Source organism: Pieris brassicae, chromosome 3, assembly GCF_905147105.1.
Source record: "Pieris brassicae chromosome 3, ilPieBrab1.1, whole genome shotgun sequence".
In the NCBI taxonomy this organism is placed as follows: Eukaryota; Metazoa; Arthropoda; class Insecta; order Lepidoptera; family Pieridae; genus Pieris; species Pieris brassicae.
Genome location: NC_059667.1, coordinates 14464514 through 14491345, shown reverse-complemented (window position 1 = coordinate 14491345; position 26832 = coordinate 14464514). Strand labels below are relative to the sequence as shown.

General features: G+C 32.3%; 3 protein-coding genes across 7 annotated transcripts in view; 1 reads left to right on the top strand and 2 right to left on the bottom strand.

Annotated features, from left to right (window-relative positions):
* The window catches only part of LOC123706621 (DENN domain-containing protein Crag), a 34195-nt gene extending 13385 nt beyond the window's left edge, over positions 1-20810 (bottom strand). For 4 of the 5 annotated variants that reach the window (XM_045655884.1, XM_045655887.1, XM_045655886.1 and 1 more), the window contains exons 1-20: positions 20538-20810; positions 20243-20398; positions 16797-16961; positions 10906-11145; positions 10262-10349; positions 8408-8567; positions 7725-7916; positions 7357-7458; positions 6995-7167; positions 6795-6886; positions 6215-6336; positions 5122-5224; positions 4708-4796; positions 3989-4153; positions 3100-3316; positions 2612-2789; positions 1759-1945; positions 1026-1192; positions 528-643; positions 3-107 (exon numbers count right to left, since the gene is read on the bottom strand). In XM_045655884.1, the coding sequence (XP_045511840.1) occupies positions 3-107; positions 528-643; positions 1026-1192; positions 1759-1945; positions 2612-2789; positions 3100-3316; positions 3989-4153; positions 4708-4796; positions 5122-5224; positions 6215-6336; positions 6795-6886; positions 6995-7167; positions 7357-7458; positions 7725-7916; positions 8408-8567; positions 10262-10349; positions 10906-11145; positions 16797-16961; positions 20243-20369 (2788 nt within the window). In that variant the 5' untranslated portion in view covers positions 20370-20398; positions 20538-20810. The remainder of the gene's footprint in view (positions 1-2; positions 108-527; positions 644-1025; positions 1193-1758; positions 1946-2611; positions 2790-3099; positions 3317-3988; positions 4154-4707; positions 4797-5121; positions 5225-6214; positions 6337-6794; positions 6887-6994; positions 7168-7356; positions 7459-7724; positions 7917-8407; positions 8568-10261; positions 10350-10905; positions 11146-16796; positions 16962-20242; positions 20399-20537) is intronic. The other variant, XM_045655885.1, reaches the window with a different exon arrangement.
* Positions 20811-21163: 353 nt separating this feature from the next.
* On the bottom strand, positions 21164-23469 carry LOC123707606 (U3 small nucleolar RNA-associated protein 15 homolog). Its single transcript, XM_045657792.1, has 4 exons — positions 23221-23469; positions 23044-23142; positions 22669-22851; positions 21164-22370 (listed from the first exon to the last, which is right to left on the bottom strand). The coding sequence occupies exons 1-4, from the start codon at positions 23320-23322 to the stop codon at positions 21183-21185; spliced, it is 1572 nt and encodes a 523-aa protein (XP_045513748.1). The 5' UTR covers positions 23323-23469; the 3' UTR covers positions 21164-21182.
* A 329-nt stretch (positions 23470-23798) lies between these two features.
* On the top strand, positions 23799-25170 carry LOC123707638 (mitochondrial inner membrane protein OXA1L). Its single transcript, XM_045657873.1, has one exon. It carries the CDS (start codon positions 23923-23925, stop codon positions 25111-25113), a length of 1191 nt encoding a protein of 396 aa, XP_045513829.1. The 5' UTR covers positions 23799-23922; the 3' UTR covers positions 25114-25170.
* Positions 25171-26832: the final 1662 nt, after the last annotated feature.

The following is a 26832-nucleotide window of genomic DNA, read 5'->3' as shown; positions in this document are numbered from 1 at the left end:
ACCGGAATCTAAACTGGTCCGACTTCGCATAGGTTCAGCTAAAACCAAGGCGGATAACTCTGAACCTTCTCCTGCCACAGTACGGACGCGTGGTAAAGTACCACCAGCTGAAATACAATAGTCATGATGATACGAAATAAAATTTATTTCGGACAAATTTCTTGTCCTTACACAGTAAATTTAAAGAGAAATGGTATATCAAATATATTAAAACAAAATACTTTTCGTTTGGCAATGACAATATAAGAATCGAAAGATTTGGTTTCGAACTTGCGAATACGTTATAGAATCTTTAAATTAGTAAATTGTTCTTTTTATTTATTAATTAATTTTAAGACATCATAAATTGATTTCATAATGGTAATTAATATACACTACAAAAGGGTCCTCTTATTGTTTACAAAAAATAGATTATAACAATATTGCAATCTATAGACGTATAGAATCGCCACATATATTTACTATCATTTAATTGTAGACTACAGAGAACAAATGTTCTCAATATGTATTCTAAATAGAATACATACTACCAGAAGATGCGACATTCCCCGTTGCTCGACTGGCTCGTTGCGCACCCGCCGCACGGAATAAGGCCGCGCCCATCACGGCTATACGTAACTTATTCCATAGCAGTTGAGAACCGCTGAAAATTATAATTAAATTAATTAATAACATTATATTCAAACATTAAGTTGTCAAGTGCGTCTTACTTGTCATTTGGAAACGATTACAAAACTCTTCGAATCGTAACTAAAGCGTAATTTTAAAAGCTTTCTTTTATGGCAAATAAATAATAATAATAATAGTTTATTTGCCAAGATAGTGATACAGTCGTTAAACCTATCAATTACAAATATTCGCATAATCAGCCATATATAAATAGGCCTGCAAATAACATGTACATTTTTACAAAGTTAAATTATTTACTATCAGTGCGAAATCTATGGTCCAAGCATTCGTCTACGCTATAAGGTACGTCTGTAAAACAAGACAAAATATTAAACTACAATAATTGAACAAGTTACCTAGGCATATCCTTTGGCCAAGCGGCTTCCAAGACGCATTGATTATAGTACCCATACGTCAGAGCATTGGGTTGAAGACCAGCTCGCTTCATCAGGAATAAAAGTTGAACAGCCAACACCGGCAGTGAGTGGATGCCACAAAGCTGCATCATCACTCGGTAACACACCTAAAATTTTAAATATTATCTATTTATAATCATTTATAGGGATTTATATAAATACAAACTTAAAGTTTATGATATTAAATTTCTAGTATAAAATAGACATAAAAAACCATAGATGTCCATAAATACATAACATCGTATCAAAATGCATCCAATCGTAAAATTTGGTGATATTATTATTTACTTTACTATATTTTTAAGAAAGGTTTTTTCAAAATTTGACTAACTTCTTGCAAGGTAAAAAAATCAACTCTGGTGGGGCAGTCCAGACCGCCTTCAAAGATTTTATTAATTTCTTTCCGAATGTTTTTTTTAGACTATAGTATAGTATAGTAAAGGGTATACTATCAATGATAGATAGCAAAAAATCTACGTTTTGTTCCTCCCATACAAAACGCCAATTTCATATGTAAGGACCGAATATCTATTCTTTCCGCTGTAGAAATACATAACCTTAAGAATCAGAAACTGCTCTTAAATTATTCTATCCACATTGACTAATAACGGAATAAATTTGGGGTTAAAATGATTGGTTTGGGTACGAGTATGTAACATCAAAAGATATTTACCTCATCACAAGGTACGCGTAACTTAGTCGCCCGTTCAAGGAGTTCGTAAGCAGCGCGCAAAGTGGCGTGCTCACGTCCGCGATGCAATATAAGTCGACACGGCAAAGCCAAGAAGTAAAGCGAGTAACACGTGCCAAGAAGACATTTGGCCCATGCTTCGGGGGATAAACTTGCTTTACGCGCCAATCTGTAAGTGCAGAAAAAACTACTTTAAAAACAAGAAAGCGCGGTATAACTAAAACATGGATAATTTATTTAGTAGGTTTTTTATTACATACAAATAATTTCGTCATTTAAATTCAATTAAAACCACTCTAATTGCAAATTTTCTGTCAAATTATAGCGCCACTGGTAAGCTATGCCAAGAGACGCTGACGTATCCCTGTAATCATTGTAACCGACCTCAGCTTTAAAAATCAAGGCGAATTGGCCCTTGCTGTGCCACGTTCCACATCATTCGTGGCCATTGAGGAGCATACTTATTACGGCTGATCGCGTGGCGGGATGCGGACAAGGCTACGCTGTTAACATGTCCTGCCTAGGGCGATGGCTGGTGGCCCCGTGGTGTTTTAGTAGGTGGGCAAGCAGCGAGTCCCACATAACCCTTCACCACGAGGAAACCGTGCCGCGGGAGGGTATGTATAACAAATTTTACCACAAAAAAATATTGGTAAGCTATGCCAGCTTAGGCCTAAAAATTGACGGTGTGTGTCGAGCATTGAAGACTGATCAGCTGAGTAGCTAAGTGTTTATTAAAAAGAAACACACAAAACTGATGACGGTCACGTTTTGGTCCTTCCAACCTGTAGTATCAATGGTAGATTTAATCTAATTCTATATATAAGTGGTGTACCTCTGAGCAGCTGCAATTTCATGTTTTGTCCTTCTCGCCATTGGAGAGGCATCTGCCAACGATTCAGCAGACGCAAGAGCCGCACTAGGAAGAGCTTGGATAGCTCCCCGTGCGCATTGCTTACATCGATTCACCAGATTCACATCTAATATGAATTTTTCGTAGGTGTACGTCTCTTCTAAAATTGGAAAATCGAATTTAAAATAAAAAGGCCTTTGCGTTGCGTTTAGTATTTAAAACCCTGGAAATTCTAGTATTTCTTATCGCTATACTATGTTAGAAAATAAATAACCGTAGCAAAATATTATTAAGCTATTCGTAGCGAATACTACCTTAACGTACGTTACACCGCAAGATCTACCACAACTATTATTTTAAAATGTCTAACAATATTTATTCTTTTTGCATTTAACAGTCTATTTACCAAGAAAGCTTTAGGCTATAGATCATCGTGCTACGAGCTAATAAATATATCATCAAAAACTTACCCAGGTCAGGTGGATCCGGGGGCAGGACAAACACAGTCCTTTCGGATGTGTTGCCAGTATCAAGGTCGAGCAATGGCTCATTAGAACCGACCCTTTCAATACATTCGTCGAAGAATGTCAACCCTTGATCTGCGCCGTCGCAAACGAACGAACGCTCTTCAATGAAACGCGTAAACATTTGCGTACGCATTATTAATGTTAAGAAACGTTGTTGGGTCTGAAATCAAAAATATCAGATTCAGTTTTGATTGAACATAGAGCTACTATGGGAGCGTTCAAGTATTACGTAACGAATTTTGGGACGGGGGTCTTTTTGCAAAACGTTACGAAGCAGGAGCGGGGATTGAATTACGCGATATTGTTAATATTATTTTCATTTTCCAGTACTTTACACCACATAATGGTAAGTTTAAGGTTTAAAGAGTCACTGGAGTTGGTCACGAAACGTTTTACTATTGGATACAGAAACGTCTTACGTTATCTTATCACAGATTACTAGATGTTCGGTATCTTACACTATTTTACTCAATAGAGCTAGTAAGAATTTATTTATTTATAATAAATTATATAATGTTAAACGCATAATACACACATTACACTTTGCGAACATATATATGTCGATAGTGAGAGCATTCAGTAGCCGCAACGTCTTTGATAACGGGGATCTGTGGTCTATTACATGTTCTATCTCTATATCACAACGAATGCATAAACTCGAATCGTTAATGTAATGCAATAATAACCATATTTTTTTATAGGAATGTACAAAAACTTTGAGCAGGCTTTCATAGGCGTAATTGGAAAATATATACGAAAGGTTTACAATTTATACTAAATGTATCGAATCATTCAAGGTTTAAAAATTGAATAGGAATAAAAATGCACATGCCTTATCTCTAGACTTAAGAAACGCGTCCATTTGAAACAACGCATGAGGGTCTGTAGTTCCCACGGTGGGTGCCTTTGTAATGGGTATAAGATACCGGCGATAGCCCTCTAGCGTAACTGCCATGAAGCGTAGAAACGCCTCTTGGATTTTTAGTTCCAATGCTTGCTGAAATATTACATATTAATCAGAAATAATATAAAGTAATGTTAAGCTTCAGTTCAAAAATTTACAGCAATTAAGTTAAGATATCTAATCGGTCTCAAGGTTTAAAGAAATTAATTCTCCTTAAAAACAAAAACATACGACAAGAGAAAAGGAATATATATATATTACACCACCGTCGTATGCAGTTATTGCATTAGAGTCCATTTACCAAAAAACTTCGCAGGCGTATTAGTAAATACGTGAGAATTTATATTTTCAAACGTATGTATGTATTCCACATACAATTTTAGACGTCACATAACAAGATATTAAAATACTAGATTTGTTTTGCATTATCCAATAATTGATCTGGTAGTACATTTAGTTATTTACGTTAATAAGTATAGGACAAGATACTTCATTAAATAAACAAAATATATTAGATAATCAGACTTATGGTAGAGATAACCGTAGGTGAGGAGAAATTACCACTGCGAAGTATGTTTTTTTTGTCAATATATTTTATATTATATACCTCATTTTAGTATTTATATTTATTTAAATAAAATACACACCTCCTTCTTCCGTTTTTGGAAATCCCTATCTAAGCTTGTGGTTGTTTCACCGTTGTACTTACTATTATTCGGGTAATGGACGGGTGATGCTGTAAAAGAAAAGATTACAGTCTCAGTTAACCCCTTTAAAATACTATAATAATAATAAATACTATTAAAAAAGTACAATGTCGTATTTTTATGCGTCTGTAACAAATAGTCAAAAACTGCTGACATCTTTTTTAATAATTTGATTTTTTATAACGGATTATAAAAATAGCTTTAATCCGGTTAAAAAAATGTTTTCTTACACCTGTTAAGTTCATCTTAGAACAAGCAAAATACCTAAACAATCATTTAAAAAAAATTCAATTAGTGTTTCACCGAAAACCTTAACCGGTTTACACTACTAAAAGAAGCTGAAGAAATACTTACTTGGTCGAATATTTGCGAAGAGTTGTTCAAGGGTCTGCTTAAGAGTCCTAGCGTGACTTTTTGGTAACAATTTTAATGAAATATGCCTTTGTGATTCACAAATCTGAAAATATCAGTTAAATAAATTCAAAACCTTCGTTAAACGTAAATTAATCAATAACGCTTTTTATAAATTTGACGAATATTTAAATTATCCTAATCCTTGGGATTGATTTGCTCCAGTTCAAACAATTTGTATGACTGAAAACTTGGCGATTAAATAGAGTCACAGAATGTTTCTTGCCCGCTCTACGCCCTTGACTTGCGAACTGTTAGTAAATCTAAATTTACAATTAATTTAACTTCTTTTCTGACGTTCATAAGTGTACTTGTTTACCTATATGAATAAAGTTATTTTGAGTTTGAAACTATTTAAAATTTAAATAATGAAAAAAAAATTCGATTGGAGAATGTTAGACTCGATACGTTCTCTACAAATTTCGGAAACCAAGTACTATTTTTATATTTATTTTCAACGTAAGAAACAGTTTAGTTTCATCGAAATCGGTTTAGTAATTTAATTAGGTGGGATATAGATCTCCACACGCGTTTTATCTTTTTGTCGTATATGTCGATTTTATTTTTAGTTTACATAGTTTTACTTAACAAACAAATGTCATAATAAAATAAATAGCATTTCTTTCCTGTTGTCGTAATACAGTTAAAAGTACTTTGCGCTACGTTATGTTTGTTTAATTATTTTTTGAGAGAATAACAAAACTATAAAATCTAGGAAAATAACAAATATTAGCCACATAGGCAGTGCCGCCATTCTAACCCAGATCTCTAACTCATGTCCGAGTATCGAGCTGTATAGATGAGATCTGTCACGATCTCTTTTACAACTGTGTATAGTTTTGAACTCGAGTCTTTGACTTGATCAGTCCATCGTGTTGGCGAACGTCCACGCGATCCGGCCTTCGGTGTTGGCAATTACGATGAGCTACTCTACGCATTGTTTGACCAAAGTACGAAATTTTGCGTGCTAACACACATACTAAGTGCAAATTCTTATGGTCATTTTACTCGTGTACATAGAATCAGTGTTACTCACCGTTATATTATTAGTGTCCAAATCGACACACGTCACATCCGGCGGTGGCTCATAAAGGTCAAAAAACCTCGAATCGACTCCTATTAGATACGGCAAGGGTGCGTGGAGAACTTCCGCTAAACCTGAAAATAATCTTTAAATAAATATAATCCGAAGAAAGTACTCTCGTCGTTGTTGGCCTAATGGCTTGATCGTGCGACGCTCGTCATGATTTAATATACCAAACACCAATGGACTTTTCTATCGGATCTAACTAGATCGTAAGGTGAAGAAAAACCATCAAGAAAGCAGCATGCCCTAGACCAAAGTTCAACTCACACCTTCGGCTCACCACCCACGATTAGGGATTTAGTGCCAGTTTTTTTTTCTGGAAATGAATTCAGTTTCCAGTAAACCAATATATAACAAGACGTTAAGAATATATAATTTCAGGTGATATTATTTTTAATCATTCTATTGAGATTATTATTATTATTATTACAAGAAAATATAAAAAAGAAATTATGTACTTAAAAATTAAGATATTCTTAATTGTAATTTCTTTTTGGTAATTCAAGTAATTTATTGGAATAATACATACCTAATGGACACAGAGGTATATAGGGACACTGCCATTTGAACGGAAATAGCAGACTGGAAACCGCTTCCGATACAGCTGTCAATGTATCTGGTCTGAAAAAGTTAAAACAAAATTATTTCCTCAAAGATAATGGAATAATTATTAAACGAATATTTCTCGATAATAATGATTCTACTCCGTAAAATAAAAGTATTTTTTACCTCAATGAATGTATTAGTATTTTCTGTTCAGTCAATGCGAGTGCAAGCAGTAGAAGACAGTTATCAGGTCCCAAATTGAGTAGTAACTGTCTGAAACCAGCACCACTTCGTACTAATGGTTGATCATCACGTCTTGTTACAATCACTCTGTCGTGAGGATTCGTTGGCGAAAGCTAGAATACAAAGAATTAATAAGGTCATCTAAAAAAGAACGTTCCGGCTCGAAGGAGCAAACGTAATTATAGTTAATGATGAAATTCTGTATTTTTTTAATTATTTCTAATTTGTGAATGTACTATGAAATTATAGGTAGAATGCACGCAATATAGCTTTTGTGTTCTGTGATTTTTTAATAACTTTACCTGTAATAAGATACGCGGCTCCGGAAATGGCACCTCTTCTAATAAATGTGTTATATATCTCTCAATCGGTATACTGAGAGGTTCCTTACTCAATGACAGTTCCTGAAAATATAATTTGTTATGTTGATTGTTGTGGAAATATGTTTTAACTATAATAAATGGGTATCCCAAATTTGGGACCAATTACAATTGATTTCTAATTTCGCTTTATAAATATATACAAATGCGTTTATTCCTTATAAGTACATGCATTATTTTTTTTAGATTTAAGGACTCATTATCAAAATAAGAAATAAAGTATATATTATCAATAATCGATACAAACTATAACTATACGTCATTATATACTTAATACTATAAAAACTTACTAGTATATACAACAGCCATCGTTCAAACGAATCGCTAAACGGCCATCTCGACAAAAGACAGATGCATTTATTTGCGTGCAACGAATGCGTGTTTTGAGAAACTCCAGACCTCCACCCAAGAAGCTCCTCATGTCCTTCCATTAGTTTCGTATGCGAGTAATTCTCGTAAAATGTTACCGCTGAACCGTATACCTGAAAAATAGGGATTCAATGAGTCTTGTTATTTGGCCAGATTTTGTGAAAGAAAATTAGCACATGTACTTTTGCAGGAGAAATGCGGTACTCACCATATGAGGAGACATTTATTGTAAGATAATAAGTGGTAATAAAATACAACAAATTAGAAGTTAATAATATAAGGGCCACGTTAATTGACAACTCAGTTTTAGCTTCATACGTAACATTGTTCAGTTCACTTTAGAACAGAAATTGTTTATTATGTTTAAAACGGTTTTTTTTTGTGAAAGAAAATAGTAAAATTACGTTCTAGTGTTATTATTACAATACATATATTATTGGAATTAAAAAACGGTGAAGCAGTTGTGCAGTTTTAACTTTATAATAAATACTATAATGTGCAATGGTCAAAATTGGCTGTACCTAATTGAATCCTATTAAAAGTGATAGTAACTCTTGACTATAATTTTATAAATTACGTTTTGTCTGAAAAATATCTGAATTACCTTATCAGTAGCATCAGCAACAGTGAGGACGAACGTTGAGAAGACAGGTTTAGGTGCTGACGCAGTATTGGGCCATAGTTCCAAGGTAGCACCCATCGGCACACAGAATAACGGCACTGATGACGGGAACTCCATACTACGACGGTCCACTGTAGGATACCTATTGATAATTTTAACTTTAAAACTGTACTCTTTATACAGAATCTATTTTGTATCTATAATCAAGAACTTCAAACTTAAATCTAATTCGACGAGGTGGCAAACTGTCACTGTGAACTTTTTACTGTATGACGTTTTAGATATTTTACAGTGCACAAAACGAGATTGTGACATGATATACACAAATTACCTCAGTAACCTTAATGTTAGTATTTCAAACAGCACTTTCATAAATATTTCATACACTATAAAAATCTTGAACATCTTATGAAGGCAAGGTTTCAGCTGTTAGTTTGAGAAAGCACGAGAAAGTGTGTTTTTTTATAAATTCAACTTAAGCGCAATTTTAGTACTAATGTATCCCTTTAGCATTCATTATTACATAAACTATGTTCAAAGCCCTTCATTGTACTCAAGGTAGCTAATTGCTGACGCATCCTATGCAAGTTGAGAAAGTAAACGTTAATGAATACCACATTATCTTAGTTAATACGTAACGCAAGCAATTCCTCAATTCGGAGAAAAGTTCAAAAATATTTCTCTTTTAAAGAAGAAACGCACTCTTGTAGAATCATTCATTAAATGTTTGACAACAAGCTTGCGAGCCTCTGGCAATGTGTCTACGAGCGATGAAGTTTGCCCCATGTATATAATATGTATAGAATACATGTATATAAAAAAATATTTATATTTTTGCGAACACTTTACACATGATTATTTGTCGTCCACTTGCAAGTCTTGTCTTGTCGTCAAATTACAATCACTCACATCTCAAGATTGTAATTCAAAGTAGTAAGTTGTGTAACAATTTGAATCATAACAATTGAAGACCAAAGAAAATATGCTCATTTATTTAATAATTTTTGCTCATTAACTATTTATTAAATTTTTAATTAGTGTCAGTAAACATCTCGATACTTAACTGTCAATCCCAATGGGAATATAAATAGAATGTATGCCTCATAAGAATACAATACCAGTGATTTGAATAAGACTACATTGTTTAAATATGCCATACGGTCGCGCAATTAAAAACGTCCAGTACTGGAACATACATATGTTTTACTTTTCAGTGAAGTAGTTCGACTCAAAAAAAGAGCGTACCGATTCTTAAAAGGTAGAGAACGCCCTGCGGCGGCGGGGAACCATTTAATATCATGTGATCCTTCTGCCCGCTTGCTATATAAAAATGTTGTTATAAATAAAATAATCTTTATCACAAAGTAGATCTAAAAGGCCGTAACTTAAATGAGGGAATCACCTCAAGAGCTATCAAATCTTTTGATTCAAAGTTTATCATTGACTGCGTAAGATACGAAATACAATACATGTCGGCTGGTATTTTAGTTTGTAATGAAACACGATCACTGTCGGAAAAAAATATTAAAAAAGTTTTCATACATTTTACTGTGTATAAAAAAAAGGAACTCATCCGAAATAAAGGATATTTAAAAAAAGTATTTATACCATAATATATGGGTTGGCTGAAAGTCAACTATCTGAACTGGCCATAGCAGTAAGATCGCCCTTTACATATTTTCTATTTTTAATATTTTTCTGTTTTGTCATGTAAAGAAGTACTAAAGTAGTGCCGTTTTCGTTAAGCCGAAGTTGGAGAATATTTTTTAACTTAAAATAATTTTACTATCTAACCTTTGCCTTAGGTATCTGATATCTTAAAGATATTTTACATACCTAAATAAAACTTCCGGTTTGAATGCTATTAGCGGTGGCCGGTTCATGGACTTCTTGTAACAGAGGAACACATCGCTACCCATTAGCCCTGCAATTTTGTTTACATATGATAACCTGTATTTGATCCTTATCTTTGGACCTTATACGTATAAATCTATATTAGATTACCAATTTGCTTATTGTCAATATGTCGATTTTAAAATTTTAAAAGGCAAACAAATGTCGGTTGTTAATTATTACTTGCTCTGGCTCATTAAATACATAAGTAAAAATAATAATTATACCACCTATTGGTATTGGTGGTCAGACATTTTAGATCTGGGCTTCAGATTTCTGTTTATGATGCGTGATCATTTCTTATAGGAAGTAGGTGATTCTTCTGAGCCTGACATACACCGTCGACTTTTGGGTCTAATACACGCTTTCCTCGCGTTGTTTTCCTTCACCGTACGAGCGAGTGTTAAATACGCACATAGACAGAAAGTACATTGGTGCACATCCGGGAAGCGAACCCAGGGTTGCCATGAGAGTCACATGTAAAAACCACTAAGCCAATACTGCTCATAAATTATAATTTCCTATAATGATTCAATTAAAATCGGCATTTTTTAAAATTCTTAAATAACATCTACTAATGTACGTACCTTTATTCAAATTCTTTCCAATCATACAAAAGGCATGGGGAGGTGTCTCCCCCCTGCTGGTGACAATGACACAAATGTCCACCACGACCAGGGCATTGCAGGGAGCAGTGGGATGGGCTCGACGGTAGGTGATGTAGGTTATGGCTTTGGAGTTATTTACATTCGCCACTCTGCCACCCACGGATTTACGGACCATCTCCGCGTCAGCCATGAGACGTTCTCTACCATCGTACATGACACCTGAAACCAGTCAATTTGTCTATTTGACTGACTGTTTCGACTGATTAGCATGCTCTATGATTCCCTTCATTTTTGTAAATATTTAAATTTTTGTTGGTGTTTAGTCTAGTACATCAGGCTAACGATCAATTAAGAAATCACAAAAGAGTGTACGAGTTGTCGTATGGCCCATTCAGTTGAGGGTTAAATTTTTGAATCTATTAAGCCTTAATTTTGGTCCATTTAAATTTAAAAATTATTATTACCAAAATAACTTAAAGCTAACAGAAGATTTTGAACTAAAAACAAATTATCTATCTAAACAAAACGATCAAAGAAAACAGGAACTAGAAAAAGTCAACACAAAAATAGAAAACTTGATAAGAGAAAATGAAAAACTAAAACAAGAAATATCGGATTTAAAACATAATACTTCCGCTGCCCCCGTAATCCAATGCATGGAAAATAATTTAAAGAAAATTATCATCTACGGCTTTGCTGAATACTCAAAAGAACCAGAACCTATTCTCCACGACAGGCTAATTGCCATGTTTCATGATATCTTACAAGTAGACTTAACGGGCTATATAGAAAACACGTACAGAGTAGGCAAAAACACTGCGAGGACACGACCACTTGTTATAGAACTTATAAGTAAAAGAATGGTAAAATATATATTAAAAAACAGCCATTACTTCCAAGAAACAAGAATATCTCTATCTGAATATTTAGATGAAAATGCACGAAAATGATGAAGGCTAGGAAGAAAGGCTTACATGCAGTGATCCGGAATATCGAAGGTTATAAAAAGAAAGTTGGAAAGTTATAAATAATAGAGAAAATAAACAGAACAATAATAATGAGAAAGAGGACATCTTCAACATTTCGCAAAATATAGTAAACAGCATGTACCAACCAAATAAACATCACACTACATGTCTACTGACAACCATTCCTTTCGCAAACAAAGGCCAACAATTTAAAGTTTTGTTCCAGAACATTCAAAGTATTAACAATAAACAACACATTTTAGAAGCATTCATTGAACAAACCCCTATTTTCAACGCAATATGTATATCAGAGACATGGTTAACAAAGGAAAAACTCAGTATGATTCAATTCAGCGGATATAACATCGCAGCGTCATACTGTAGAAGTACGCGCGGAGGTGGTGGCGTCTGCATCCTTCTCCAAGACCATTTCGAGTATATTGTAAGAAACGATATTACCAGTATGTCCATAGATTATATACTAGAATTATGTGCAATAGAATTACCAAAGGAAAATATATTATTATTAACGATTTATTGGAATAAGAGAGAAGCAGTTATATTTCATAGTCAATGAAATATTATCTTGAATTATATAAACACTAAGTATTCCAAATGTAATGTATTTATAGGCGGAAATCTCAACATAAACATATTAGATACCAATATAAAAACTAGTCAATTCCTAGATTTAATGTTAGAATTTAAATATACTATACATGTAAAAAGACCCACACGTACTACTCAAACCACATCAACATGCTTAGACTTAATATTCACTAACTTTCACCCAAATAAAACATCCACAACTGTTGAAGATATGGGTTTTTCGATCATAACGCAACCATAATAAACATCATCATACCAAAAATGTCCATCACACATGAGACATTCTACACATATAAAAGATCATTTAGCGATGGAAACATATTAAAATTTAAGTCCGCGTTAATTACTGTAGATTGGAACAATATTATAACAACAGATCATAATATTAACGATAACTATAAAGCATTTCAAGATACGCTTATGAATGTACTAAATAAAAGCATACCAACGTAGAATAAAAATAAAAAATATTCAGAAGAAACATTGGTTGACGAAAAGCATAAAAATATTCTGCAAAAATAAAAGATTATTAAAAATACTTACACTAAATGCAATAATAAGAAACTATTATAAAAAATATGAAAAGATGTTAAAAAAAGTCGTAAATACGGCAAAAAAAACTACAATACATTAACATAATGAACAAATCCAATAATAAAGTAAAAACAATGTAGTGTATAATTAATGAACGCACCAATAAAATATCAAAAAAAGAGCGAAATAATCTAAAACTACAAACAAATAATAAAATAATTTCCGAACCCAAACAAGTAGCTAACATTTTCAACAACTTTTTTGCATCTATCGGTGAAGAATGCAAACAAGTAGACCAAAATGTAATCCCGTACTTTCTCCTTCCGAAAACACAATCTTTCTCAGACCCTTATGAAATAAATATTTTAATAAAAAATCTTAAAAACAAAAATAGCCACGGTATTGACGAACTCCCGCCGAAATTACTTAGGAAATGTGCAGACGAACTCACTCTACCATTCTACAAATTGATAAATCAATCCTTCGAGGAAGGTGTTTTTCCTGATCAACTCAAAATAGCAATAGTGAAGCCCTTACATAAGAAAAACGACAAAACAGACCCCAATAATTATCGTCCAATAGCTCTATTACCGACTGCATCAAATATATTTGAGAAAACAATGTGTAATCGGGTGTACGCCTTCTGCGAGAAATATGGAATATTCAATGAATGTCAAAATGGTTTTCGAAAAACAGGTCAACAACTTTAGCAGTATATAAATTCATACAGGAAGCTCTTAATATAACAAATAATAAAGAATACGCAATCGGTCTGCTCCTAGACATGACTAAAGCCTACGACAAGGTACAATATGAAATATTGTTAAATACTCTATGGGATAGGTATCTGCGGAAAAACTAAGGAATGGTTCAAGTCCTATCTTGAAAACAGAAAACAATTAGTAGAAATAGAATTTTATAATAATGAAAAATTCTCCAAAATTACCGCTCTGACAGTAAAACAATAAAAGCCTCAATACCACAAGGAAGTGTTATTGGGTGCCTTCTTTTTTTCATTTATATAAACGACCTTCCAAAAACCATAGAAGGACCTGGTCCATGTGTTTTATTCGCTGATGATATTTCGATTATAGCCCCCTGTCATGTTATCACTAACATACACTCAATAATATTCTAACAAAAACAATAACCTGGATGAATGCACACAATCTTGAAATCAATTTTGAAAAAACCAAAACAATAGCATTCCACCCCCGTCAAAAAAGCCACTTTCTCTAAATTTCTCTTTTAACACAATAGAACAAGTTAACGAATTTTCATTACTAGGTATAACAATAGACACAAACATAAACTGGAAATCACACATACAAAATTATAATCAAAACTATGAAATTTTTTATATGCTTTCCGGGAAATTAAAAAGACTACGGACCTGAAAACCGCTCTAACTACCTACTACGCATGGCTAAACTACGGTGTAATAATGTGGGGAAATAGCACCGACGCACCAGCACTATTCACAACTCAAAAAAAGTTAATTCGGATCATAGTTAACATAGAACAAACAGACAGCTGCAAACCACATTTCATAAAACTAAACATTATCACTCTACCCTCATTATACATATTGGAAATCTGTAAATTTGCCCATACACACAAAGAATTTTACACCACACGCGAAGACATACAGACAAGATATACACTTCGACACAAAAAACGCCTAAACCTACCATCTTCCCGATTACAAATACATGCATCAAGCCCACTAGTCATGTCAATCAAAATTTATAATAAACTACCTGAGACACTAAGAAATGAAAAAAAGATACATATTTTTTATTTACAAACAAACTAAAAAACTTCTTATACGAAAATGTTATTATAGCGTTAATGAGTACCTAGAAGATAAAAATATAGCTTAATTTCATAATTATTGATCCCTAAATATTCAAATTAAATAAATAAAAAATGTTATTCTATATAATTAATACTAACCTGAAATGTAAAATTTTATGTACTATTTTGTTACTATTAATCATGTAATATAAATTTTGTAATGCCTTCTTTTGCTGTGCCCTAACAGGGTCCATAATATTGTACCTAGCTTTAAGCCTCTTAAACATCTATTGTAACATTATGGAATGCAAATAAATATATGAATATGAATATGAAATATGAACTTTGGTGAAATTTCCCTTAATAATGGCTGGTACTAAGGCCTGTAATCGAATACGTCTAGTTGTAGTCTTATCTTAAACAGTGCCAATTATATCAAATAGACAATACGGACAGCTTTTGAAACGATTGAAGTTCTGTTTATGAATACACGACACAGATTTTCTAACCTATCATTTAATAGTTAGCCGGAGGTACATTGTAACATTTTTATGAATTGAACACGAAACAGTCTAGTGAATCCTAATTATCTTATGACTTGTACTAAATATCATGTCTAAAACATATTTATGTACACTCTTACATGACGTTTAGCACTGAAAGCGAAGCCTTAGATTAATTACTATAATATTGATTTAAAATAAAATCCATCAACAGCGAGTTTAAACTATCATGCGTCAAACAAATCTTTATATTCAAAATGATTTTTTTTATATAGGTAGCCGATCTTGACTGACAGTTTAAATTGTAATTTCTGTTAAATTACAAAATCTATGTTGTTTACTTATCATGTATAAAGTGCGACTATTGGCCTCAAGATAGTTTTGTCAATAGCAATGTATATTTCGAAAGAACCAAGATGGTATATGTGATAAATTTGTACCCTTAAAATGTATTTATTCCGCTAAGAGTACAATATAACATGACTATTAGCGCGATTATTTAATACCACTTTTAAAATTTAACCTTTCTAAACACGATATTAAGAGAACCCGTGAATTTTTACTGCTACATGCACAAGGCTTTTGTAGTAGTAAAATACAAGATCTATGCATCCCTTAATATATATAAAAGTCAAAATTGTTTATTTTATATTTTACACCATACAGAAACTAAAGTTATATACAATGTTAACTTTAAAGTAAATACAAATAGTGCCATCTAGCTCTTCCGGAACTTATATAAGTAGTATTAGAATGTATATGGTATAAAAGTCGTTTTATAGTGTATTGTGTGAATCGTTGACTATTCGTGAGTGTGTGTAAATGTATTACACATTTTAACAGACTTTAAATATAATTACTGACTATTAATATATAACTTAAGTCCTGCATTGTATAATCGTTGCTTCAACCCACGAAAACTATACTATAAAAAGTAGGAAGTATTTTAGCGTTTAGTTTCAATATTAAGTTACTACGGTAAAGATATTTAGGCAATATCATATAAGGTCAATAGGCATCTGTTAAAATCTGATAAATTTCAAGTGACTCGACGTGGATCGTAGTTACTGTAGCGTGACACGATATAAAAGAAACAATGACTCAACTCAGTTTTAGAAGCTTAAAAAGTCATTTTAGTTTTTGTGATAACAATAATTGTGGACAAACGACGCTGTAGACTGTTGTAAAAGATTTTAGAGATTTAGCTAAATACAACAAGGTAGGTACTATGTAAAGTTATTTGATTAAAGCAAAAAAAAAATCTCAATGTTCTAAGATTCTCTGATTTTCTCTTATTAAGAATCCATAGAGTATTTAATTTATCGCAATAATTTCGTTGTTGTATGACAGGCAGACTCTGAACTAGATTCATATACAAGTTTCTTTTCTTTCTGTTTTAATATTCGCTATATCTATTCTGATTTTGTGATTGGTGTTTTGTCTTCAAGATTAATCTTACCAATATCCACCAGTGGTGCTTTGTCCCGGCCACGTCGTATACATAAGAAACACACTGGTGATTGTATGGATCCATGGTTCAAATCCGCGGGTAGACCTGTTGGTGTATACTCCAGTAACTCATAATCATGTGGCAATTTCTCATCAAGACCGGGGAATATTACGCCTGAAATAACGATAAAGATTAACTTCTATTACTAAACTTAAATGGTACTGTAAGCATAATAGAAGAATAGGACATAACTGTCGCGTGTATAGTATAAGAAGAATTTTATATTAAAATAAAATTAAGACTTGCTATATTAACTAGGTCCTATTTTAAACGGCAGTGTCCGAACTCAAGTATCGTGTAACATGTCAAAGAATGATCTTAAAGGTTTACAATTACTTAAACGTTAAAAGGTTTCGTATTCATTCACGGTTGTTTTAGTTTGTTGGATATAACTATTACAATATAAAATTACTATACCATACAAAAGATCTAGTTCTACAACTGAGTAATATTTTGTGTCTGCCGAGAGCAATATTTTATATGATTTTGACTAATAACACGTCGCAACAATTTTTTTGCAAACTTAATTTTTTTTTTTTACTTTCGTTTATTCATTTCCTTTCAAAACTTTTATACTATATTTTTAAGAAGGATATTGCAACTCCGAAGCAAAAAATCATTAAGAAAAATCTATAATTAAATTACCTACCAATGACCTACTAAAGAAGGAAAATATTGTATGAGGGCTCGTTAGCCTAAGGATTCTTTTATCAATACAATGACCTTATCTGAGGTTCATTCAAACTAACGCACAGACCACCAATAAAAGTAATAAATATGAATCATTGAGGGGTCAATCGATAATGACCTTTTGTTCACGTAGTAAGTACCACACAATAACATGTTCGGCGATGCGAAATTTTTTACGAAAATATATATTTTCATGTTATATGAAAGTTTGGATATTTGTTTTTTTAGTAAAATAATTTTGAAGTTTTATATGAAGACTTCCTGCACACATTGGTATCCTTATTCCTCGCATCTTCAGACTTCAACCCACGATTTCAATAAAACAATTGACCTACTCTGTGCTCGATCAAGTAAATAAAAATGTCATTTGCAATATTCTCGACCTTGCATTTAAATATACATATTAACTATTATGAGATTGTTAAGAAGATCGGAAGAAACCTTAGAACCGATGTGGCGTATAAAATCGTTTTACTGTTATAAATTATAATATTCTCTAACAAGACCAAAAATTACATTTTTAAAATAAAGTATGAAGTTACGTTTAGCTACCGGAAATCGAATAACTGATTAACACTTTAACGTGTAATATTTCCGGAATGCGTTGCGAGTACCGAGATAAGAATATTAAAAAACGCATTTCCATATACAAACATATACTAGTAATTCCAATATATATTAGTATTAAAAGCATTTGATTTTCATAAACTAAGCTAACAGTACTTGAAGTATCATAACTTGAAGGTATGATAACGGCCCAAGACTTGTTTGACAACTTTTTATACTTGCGCCTTATAGGCTGGGACATCCAATAAGTAAGGCAAGGTCCCTGACCGTTTTATACTATTACATGGTAATAAAAGGCCAGGGGTGATTATACAACTCATCTCATCAATACATAATTATTTGCTTCATATTTGAAATTTTGCAACATTTGTGACAGTTCATCTCGATAACTAGAAACTCCTTTAGTCGAAATCCTCAGTAAGTCAAAAAAAAATTGCCATCCTCTCCTGCTGAACTGAAATACGCATCTCGAATTATTTAGACTTAGAACCAAATGTTATTTCCCTACCTATCAATGGATAATACATATTTGTACTCTATAACTCGAATTTCAAAAAGGTCTTACAGTCTGTAAGTCGTAGTTAGTAAAATATAATGACGTCTTACTTGTAATTCCCCGAAATAATAGCAATAAAATCCAACATGAATATTCGGGTTCGGGGTTTCTAATAAATTGTTTTTGTCTTGTACACGTGCAATGAATGAATACATTCATAAAAAAATATATACTACAAAACTTAAGTTGAAGAACATTTTTCAATTACGAATACACTTCAAAATCGCGCCTCTGTAAGTCGAAAATTCATCAGTTAAAACTGTGTATCTCGAAAATCTTATTAAGTTTAAAACTCGGTTTACTCGATTTTTTTGCTATTCCCTTGACATTCAAGTTATCGAGATTTCACTGTATAAATTTGTACCTTTTCATTATTTATTAGTTTATAACAAAAGATGTTTCAAATCATTTTACAAAAATTTCTTTTAAATGGAGATGTTAAATTTTGACACTTACATATACCAGATCTTATCAAAAATATTTGACTATTACAACAAATATTTACCAATCTATTTGCAATTATTTTAAGTAAGACATGTCATAATATTTCACCTAATGAGTTTTTATTCATTTACTTTTATATTTTAATTATGGATATAGTTAGTCCTAGTATAAGTTCTGTTATAAAGGACAATTCAAGTAAGTGTTCCTGCGTTGCCTATGTCATATTATATCACTTCTTAGACCTGCTCATTAACAAACTACAAATAAATTATATCTACAATGACATATCAGTAGCAAACTGTGATAGTGATCATATTACTAACCACAGTTAATTGTGATTCCTGTAAATTGATATGATCTTAAGTTATGTATTCATTGCTTAATCAAATATCATAATAAAATTATGAAGATATATTACTGATGATTTAATTTCATCTGGATATAAAAATCTATTTCTTTAAATATTTTTAGAAACAAATGATATCTTCAAGGACCTTTTACCAGAGCTGCTGACAGCTCCTAAGATCAAAATTTAATGTAATGAATTATATATATATATATATATATATATATAAAGGTGGTAAAACATCCTTATATATATATATATATACAAAAAAAGAAATATATATCACTAAAAAACAATATGTTATGAAATAATATGAAAAAATATAATAAATAATATATATATATATATATATATATATATATATATATATATATAATTCATTAAATTAAAGGTGGTAAAAGGTCCTTATATGTATATATATAATTCATTAAATTAAAGGTGGTAAAAGGTCCTTATATATATATATATATACATACGAAAAAAAGAAGAAATATATATCACTAAAAAACAATATGTTATGAAATAATCAAACTTATTTTATACTGATTTTTAGATTATGGCTTAAAATATTTTTTATTACTAATTTTACTTTAAAAGAATTTATAGATGTAATTTGCGTGCTAAACATGAACATCATCAGTGTATAATTAATTATAATTAACCAATGAACATACCAAATGTGACCTAGAGAATAAATTATGCATATACTATGTCAACTTAATTCCATATTTCCTCATTTGAGTACCTAAATCTAAACGTAATATATAGCAAGAATAAGTGCATACTGCATACCAATATCAGTTATGGGTGCTTTAGTACTATATCCCTTCAGGTGTCCAGAATCAGAATCATCAAGTACTTCGGGTTCCTCGGGGAGGCCAGCAACCACGAAATAGTCAGCTACTCTTCGCTCATCCATTTCTGTTGTTAGTTTGAATAAGTTTTAACCTGCAGATTGTCTTTATATAAAACAGGGTCCAGAAAAATCCATCAAAAAAATATAACCTAATCTACTATCGTTAAATTATCATACATTTTGGTGAAACGATAAATTGAACGTCTCCAAAAACTCTTCACGAATACTTACTATAATATTTTTTTTAACACAAATTGACTTGGAAAAGCGAAATGTTATCAAGTCATTTTTGGTAAACTATCAACATGGCCTTATTGTGTTGCGTAAAAACTAGTTCGCTTCATAATTTTCCTGTCATTCTTGTGATGGATTTTAGACTTCGTATTTATTTTAATACACAAGTCACTGTGAACTTCACAAAACTCACAAAATATACACATCCACAAACATGAAACATTGAAATAAATTGAGATTTTTATATTGAGTTCTGACAATGAACATACTGTCTCTGTCAATTTACGTTCTTGCAAAACGCTACTACTTTATACTTCACTCTGACATCGAAACAAGGAGGCTTTCGAGTTAATGCCAATAAGTTTAGTTCAACGCACTAAACTTATAAACACCAGATAATAACTAATAATTTATTATCTTTACACCACTTTAAAAGTAAGTCACATCCTAAGGAATACCGCGGCATTTTTTGAGGAAATATTGAAGTTTTGTCTACCGCTATGTATATTGGGTATTGAATACAAAATGTTTGGAATCAGTCATGGCAATATTATCCAGCTTTATACATTACTAATAAATTGTATTATGAAGGTATTTAAGAAAAAATAAATGAAACTAATTAAAAAATCAATAAAAATATATTCAAACATCAATAATAACTTCCTTTTGTGCTTTTGTTGATGGAGCTAATGCATCTGTGTTTTCAATAGAATCAACAGTGTTACTAATTTGTGCTGCAGATAATAGCAGCCCAATAGCACCCTCTAACTCACATACACGTTTACATACATCAATTTCACCATTTAACTCTTCCTGCATGGCTTTATATAGAATTTTTGTTTGTGTTGTCAACAGTGATATTCTGCTTTCAAACACATCAACAAATACATTTGCAGCATCAATTATTGTTCTACAAAATCTTGTTTCACCAAGATTTTTCTTAAAAAATCTTAAGAGTGCTCCAATTGACTTTTCTTCTAAACCATCCATAGCTACATGTAGTACTTTTCTTCTGAGTAATTCCTGAAGCAGAGCAATGGTTTTTTCTGGAAATTTGGTAGCAACATAAGGTTTTAGAACTATCTTTAAAGCTTGTGTAAACTCCATTTTTCTTAAATGTTTGTCTGCCTCTGATTCTGTCTTTACTTTTGATTTAGTAACTACAGTGTCTACTGGGGAGGAAAGAATGTGATCAGGAGCAAATTTGAATAGTCCTTTATTTTCATTAGATGCTTGCACAGGCTGATCTCGTTTTCTTATTGATATGACACCATCTATCATGCCTACTGCTAAAACATCATCATTTTCTGAAATACCCATACTCAGAACTGCATTTGGGAAATCAATATTATGTACCACTTTAAAAGTAGATATATCATATATTTTAACATGTCTATCTAAAGAAGCAGATACCAATCTACTGTTGTTGCTTGCAAGTCTTATAGTTGTTACAGTTTTATGATGCTGAGAAATATTAGCTAACAGTTTACCTCCATTGAATAAGTCCCATACTTTTATTTCTGTACCTCCTGCACTGACAAAAATACCACCAGATGGTAAAAACAATGTTGATTCAACTGGACTCCCATGGTTGACACTTAATATTGTTTCATTACATCTGCAGTCATAAAGTTTTACTGCATGGTCATAGCCACCAGACAAAATTATATCAGGAGATAAAGGACTTGCAGCTCCAGCTCTTATGTAATCTGTATGTTCCGAGAAAGTGGCAAGTTTCTCTTCTGTAGCAATATCCCAAAGGCAAACAGATTTGTCATCTGAGAAACTAAGTACTTTTACTTGGTCCTTTGTAAAGAATGTTCTATGAACCTAAAAAAAATAAGAAATAAAATTGTAGTGGTTTGTTAATTACAAATAATTCATTAGTTAATTTCATTCTTCATCCTTCATCATTCTTCATTCATCCTTTAACACATAAAACATTGATACTCTGAATCGTTTGGACATGTCTGACCAAAAGGTCATGATTCAGAGTTAGATTCTATATATTATGACTCTGATATAGCACAAACATATTGCATTTTGACATATGGGATTTTTTTTGCAATAAGTATCTACCGAATTGTACTCTGAAAGTATTAAATTTATATTAATTATTATGACTTACTGGTGCTGTATGGCCTGTAAAGAGTCTAAGAACATTTTTAGACTGAACATCAAATAATTTTACAGCTGCTTCTTCACTACCACAAACTAAAAGCCTGCCATCATTTCTGAAGGATCCTCCATATGCACCTTCTTTAAACTTTGATATATTTTTGGCTACCACTTTTGTGATTGGATCATATATCTGAAAAGTAAGCACAATATGTTCATAAAAGGAAATTTACACATTATTATTAATACATACATTATATATAGTCATCCCTATCATTTTCCATTTGTGTTGACATGCTTGCATAAACATTTTAAATTATAAAGTTGATACATTATAACAAACATATGTGAAGTATATGTAAAACATAAATGGTGGATACTTTACCTGGATTCTTACAGAACACGTTGCAGCAAAATAATGTGGCTCTACCGGACTAAAATCAATGTAATCTATTGCACCAAATTCTTTAACTAGTACTGGTAACTAAAACAAAAGAAAAAAATAAAAAAATATATATATAAGGATCAAGGTACATTGCAATTCATCTAATTTATAAGTTACCCCAAGCTTTTTCCAATAAATAACATCTTTGGTGGTAACAGACGCCGGCTTTTGGAAAACTGATTTATTAATTTTCTTAAAAGGATATGATATATGAGCCATAGTTGAAATGAATAAATATTGTTTAAGAGTCTATGTTGTCCATGAAAGTTTTATTGTTATAACTTAAACAAAATAACAAAAATAATATTTTGTCACACTTATATTCTTATTTCTATTTCATCAATCGTCAACACGTGTTTTTGACAATTTACTTGTCTATTTAATTACAAAGATTACTAATATTTTTTCTTTATTTTATACGTGAAACTGTTTCCATCGACATAGGTTTATTTTAATTTATTCCTAGTAACAAGGAATCTTGGACGGAAGGGTTGAAGTATTGTTTTGTGTTACAGCGAGTACAAATATAATAAAAATATTTTAGTTAATACATTTTTGTATTGAGCTATAGACTCGCGTATATATAGAATATATAATAAATATTAATAGGTCTACTAAATATTAAATACTCTCAATTATCTGTTTGCGTGACAAATCACACTTTGTCAGCCAGATGTCAGACGTCAGTTCTCAGGAGACATATGACATTTTTGATATTACCAATACGATTACGAACTATTATTGTAAGAAATATTATTGTTTCATTTTTTAAGTATTTAAAAGTGTAACTAAAATCTTTTAGTTAAACAAACAACAGAAATGTTCAAGTTATTTAGTCGACATGGTCGTCGAAGTGGTATTATTAATATGTTTTGTGACAAGAAAATTGAGGTTAGAAAAGCAAGGATTTACTACTTTTATTCCTCGACTGGATCAGTAAGATTTGCTTCTACTGACGGAGAAGCAGTAAAAATTACTAATATCGCAGAAAATATCCCCGAGCCTCCGCCTGTACCTGATCCTGCAATATTTGAACAAGTGACTGAAACAATTCAATCTTTAGCTGCAAATGGAGAACCTACTTTTGCTAGTCAAGGACTTGGTGGATGGGGACCAGTAGGAATAGTACAAAACTGTTTAGAATATGTACATGTTTCACTTGATGTGCCATGGTGGGGAGCAATACTTATGGGAACAATACTAGTGCGAGTTATTATGTTTCCTCTTGTAATAATGTCGCAAAGGAACACTGCTGTCATGAATAATCATTTACCAGAAATACAGACACTTCAGTTAAAAATGACGCAAGCTCGCCAAACAGGAAATCAACTAGAATCTGCCCGGTATGCTCAGGAGATGATGTTATATATGAAAGAAAAAGGTTTGAATCCTTTAAAAAATCTCCTTGTCCCAATAGCCCAGGCGCCATTGTTTATATCATTCTTTGTAGGACTTAGGGGTATGGCAAATTGTCCAGTTGAAAGTATGATGCACGGTGGATTGTGGTGGTTTACTGACTTAACTGTTCCCGATCAATTCTTTATACTTCCTTTAATTACAAGTGCAACTATGTGGGTAACTATTGAGTTAGGTGTAGATGGTGGAAGATTAGATGCACAAAATATGCAACTAATGAGGTATTTTCTGCGAGCAATACCCCTAATAATGATTCCATTTACCATAAATTTTCCGGGTGCAATCCTTATCTATTGGTGCTCAAGTAATTTTGTTTCTCTATGTCAAGTTGGCGTTCTGAAAATACCAGCTGTGAGAGAATATTTTAGGATACCTCAGTTAGTTAAGCACAATCCTGATGCGCTGCCTATTAAGAAGAAAGGGTTTGTAGCTGGAGCTAAAGACTCGTGGACGAACATAAAGTTATCTAGAGACTTAGCTGATAGACAAAGGGTAGATGAAATGATTTTTACGAAGGCCGGCAAAGGACCATTGCAAAAAACATATAAGTTTGATCCAACTAAATTTACAAAGGTAGAAGCAAAATCAAAATAAGTTGTAGCATAATTATAGTTTTAGTATTGTATTGTATTAATAAAATTTATGATTATAGAGCTAGTTTAATTAAAGGCCCTTATTGTGTTTCAAATGTGTAAAGAAAACTCTTCCCGGACCCCTCGTCGGCGTCTTCAGGCCACTTTGGGTGACGGCGGTCCACGTTTTTAAATGATACACATTTAAAAACGGGGTAAAATTAAAAAAATATAGAGTTTATTATTGTTATACTATAATAATAGAAAACGCAACGAGTAACGAGTAGATATTATTTAGAAAAGTTTTAAATTAAAAAAAGTATTACTATGTACTTTATTTTGTATTCCAAAAACGACATCATTCTTTACTGCATATCCCATGTAAAGTGTTTACAGTGATTTGTTTTAATACTTTCTTCTGTGTTTAACTCGACGTCCCTTGTTTTATATTAGAGCGTTTTTTACTGTGTAATTTGTTGGCTTATTTCAAACGAGACTTTGTCAAATGTGAGTGTCCAGAGGCGGCAGTAGGTATCTTTTAACACTATCTATAAAATAGTTCAAATTTATTAACGTGCCGTGTATTTTGTAAAGCAAACCGAAATAATTGTGACGAAGCGTGTTCAACTAATATGCAATAGAAAAAAAACTTGCTTGAATTGTCTATATGCATTTACGAAGACCGTTGAATTCATATCTTTGTAGGAACATTACATAAAACAAAAAAATAATAAGAATTTTTTATTTCAACCTTTAAATAAAATCATCAAACATACTAAATAATAAACTCATCCGTCACTTTAATGACGTAGGTATTTATTTAAAAGTTATTTCAAGTTGTGAGTCGTGACATAGACCTAAAATTTTAATTAGCCCCTTGAGTTAAAATTCCCGACCTACTTTCGCTTTTCCCGGGCTGTGTATTTACTTTTCGTATTTAATTTCATGCTGTAGTGGCTCAGTAAGTAGGCAGCTTTTGTTCAAATTCGTCTGATTCATCTTGATGTGGCGCTGTGGGAGTATTATTTATGAAGAAAATTATTTGCGTTTTCACATTAAATGTTAGGAAGCTAAGATTTCATTAACATAATAACAATTAAATATACTTAGAGGATAGCGAACTGAAAATATCAATACTGCGGGCATGTTTGGACGGAAATAATAATGAAAGGGAACCATCGTGTCTCGAACAAAGCAAGAAGCTCAAAGGCAGAATACTTAGGACGCAATTACTTTGGCTTGCGTAGAGATGTGGGGTCACTCTGCATCTTCTACCGCATTTACCATGGAGAGTGTTCAGAGGAGTTGTTCGGATTAATACCTGCAGCTGAGTTTCAGCATCGGACGTCGAGGCAAAATACAAAATTCCACCCGTATCACCTCGACGTCCGACGTTCCACGACTGAGCGTTTCTCAAGGCAATTTTTGCCGCGCACCACCGCTATGTGGAACCAGCTGCCCACTGAAGTATTTCCGAACCAATTCGACTTAGGGTCCTTCAAGAAAAGAGCGTACAAATTCTTAAAAGGCCGGCAACGCACTCGCGAGCCCTCTGGCATTGAGAGTGTCCATGGGCGGCGGTATCACTTAACATCAGGTGAGCCTCCTGCCCGTTTGCCCCCTATTTTATAAAAAAAAAAAAAAAAAAAAAATTACAGATGTCGAGGGTACAACTTTATTAACCCTGTAGGGAACAATCTCGAACTACCCATTGTAATTCAATTTTAATAATACTCTCTTC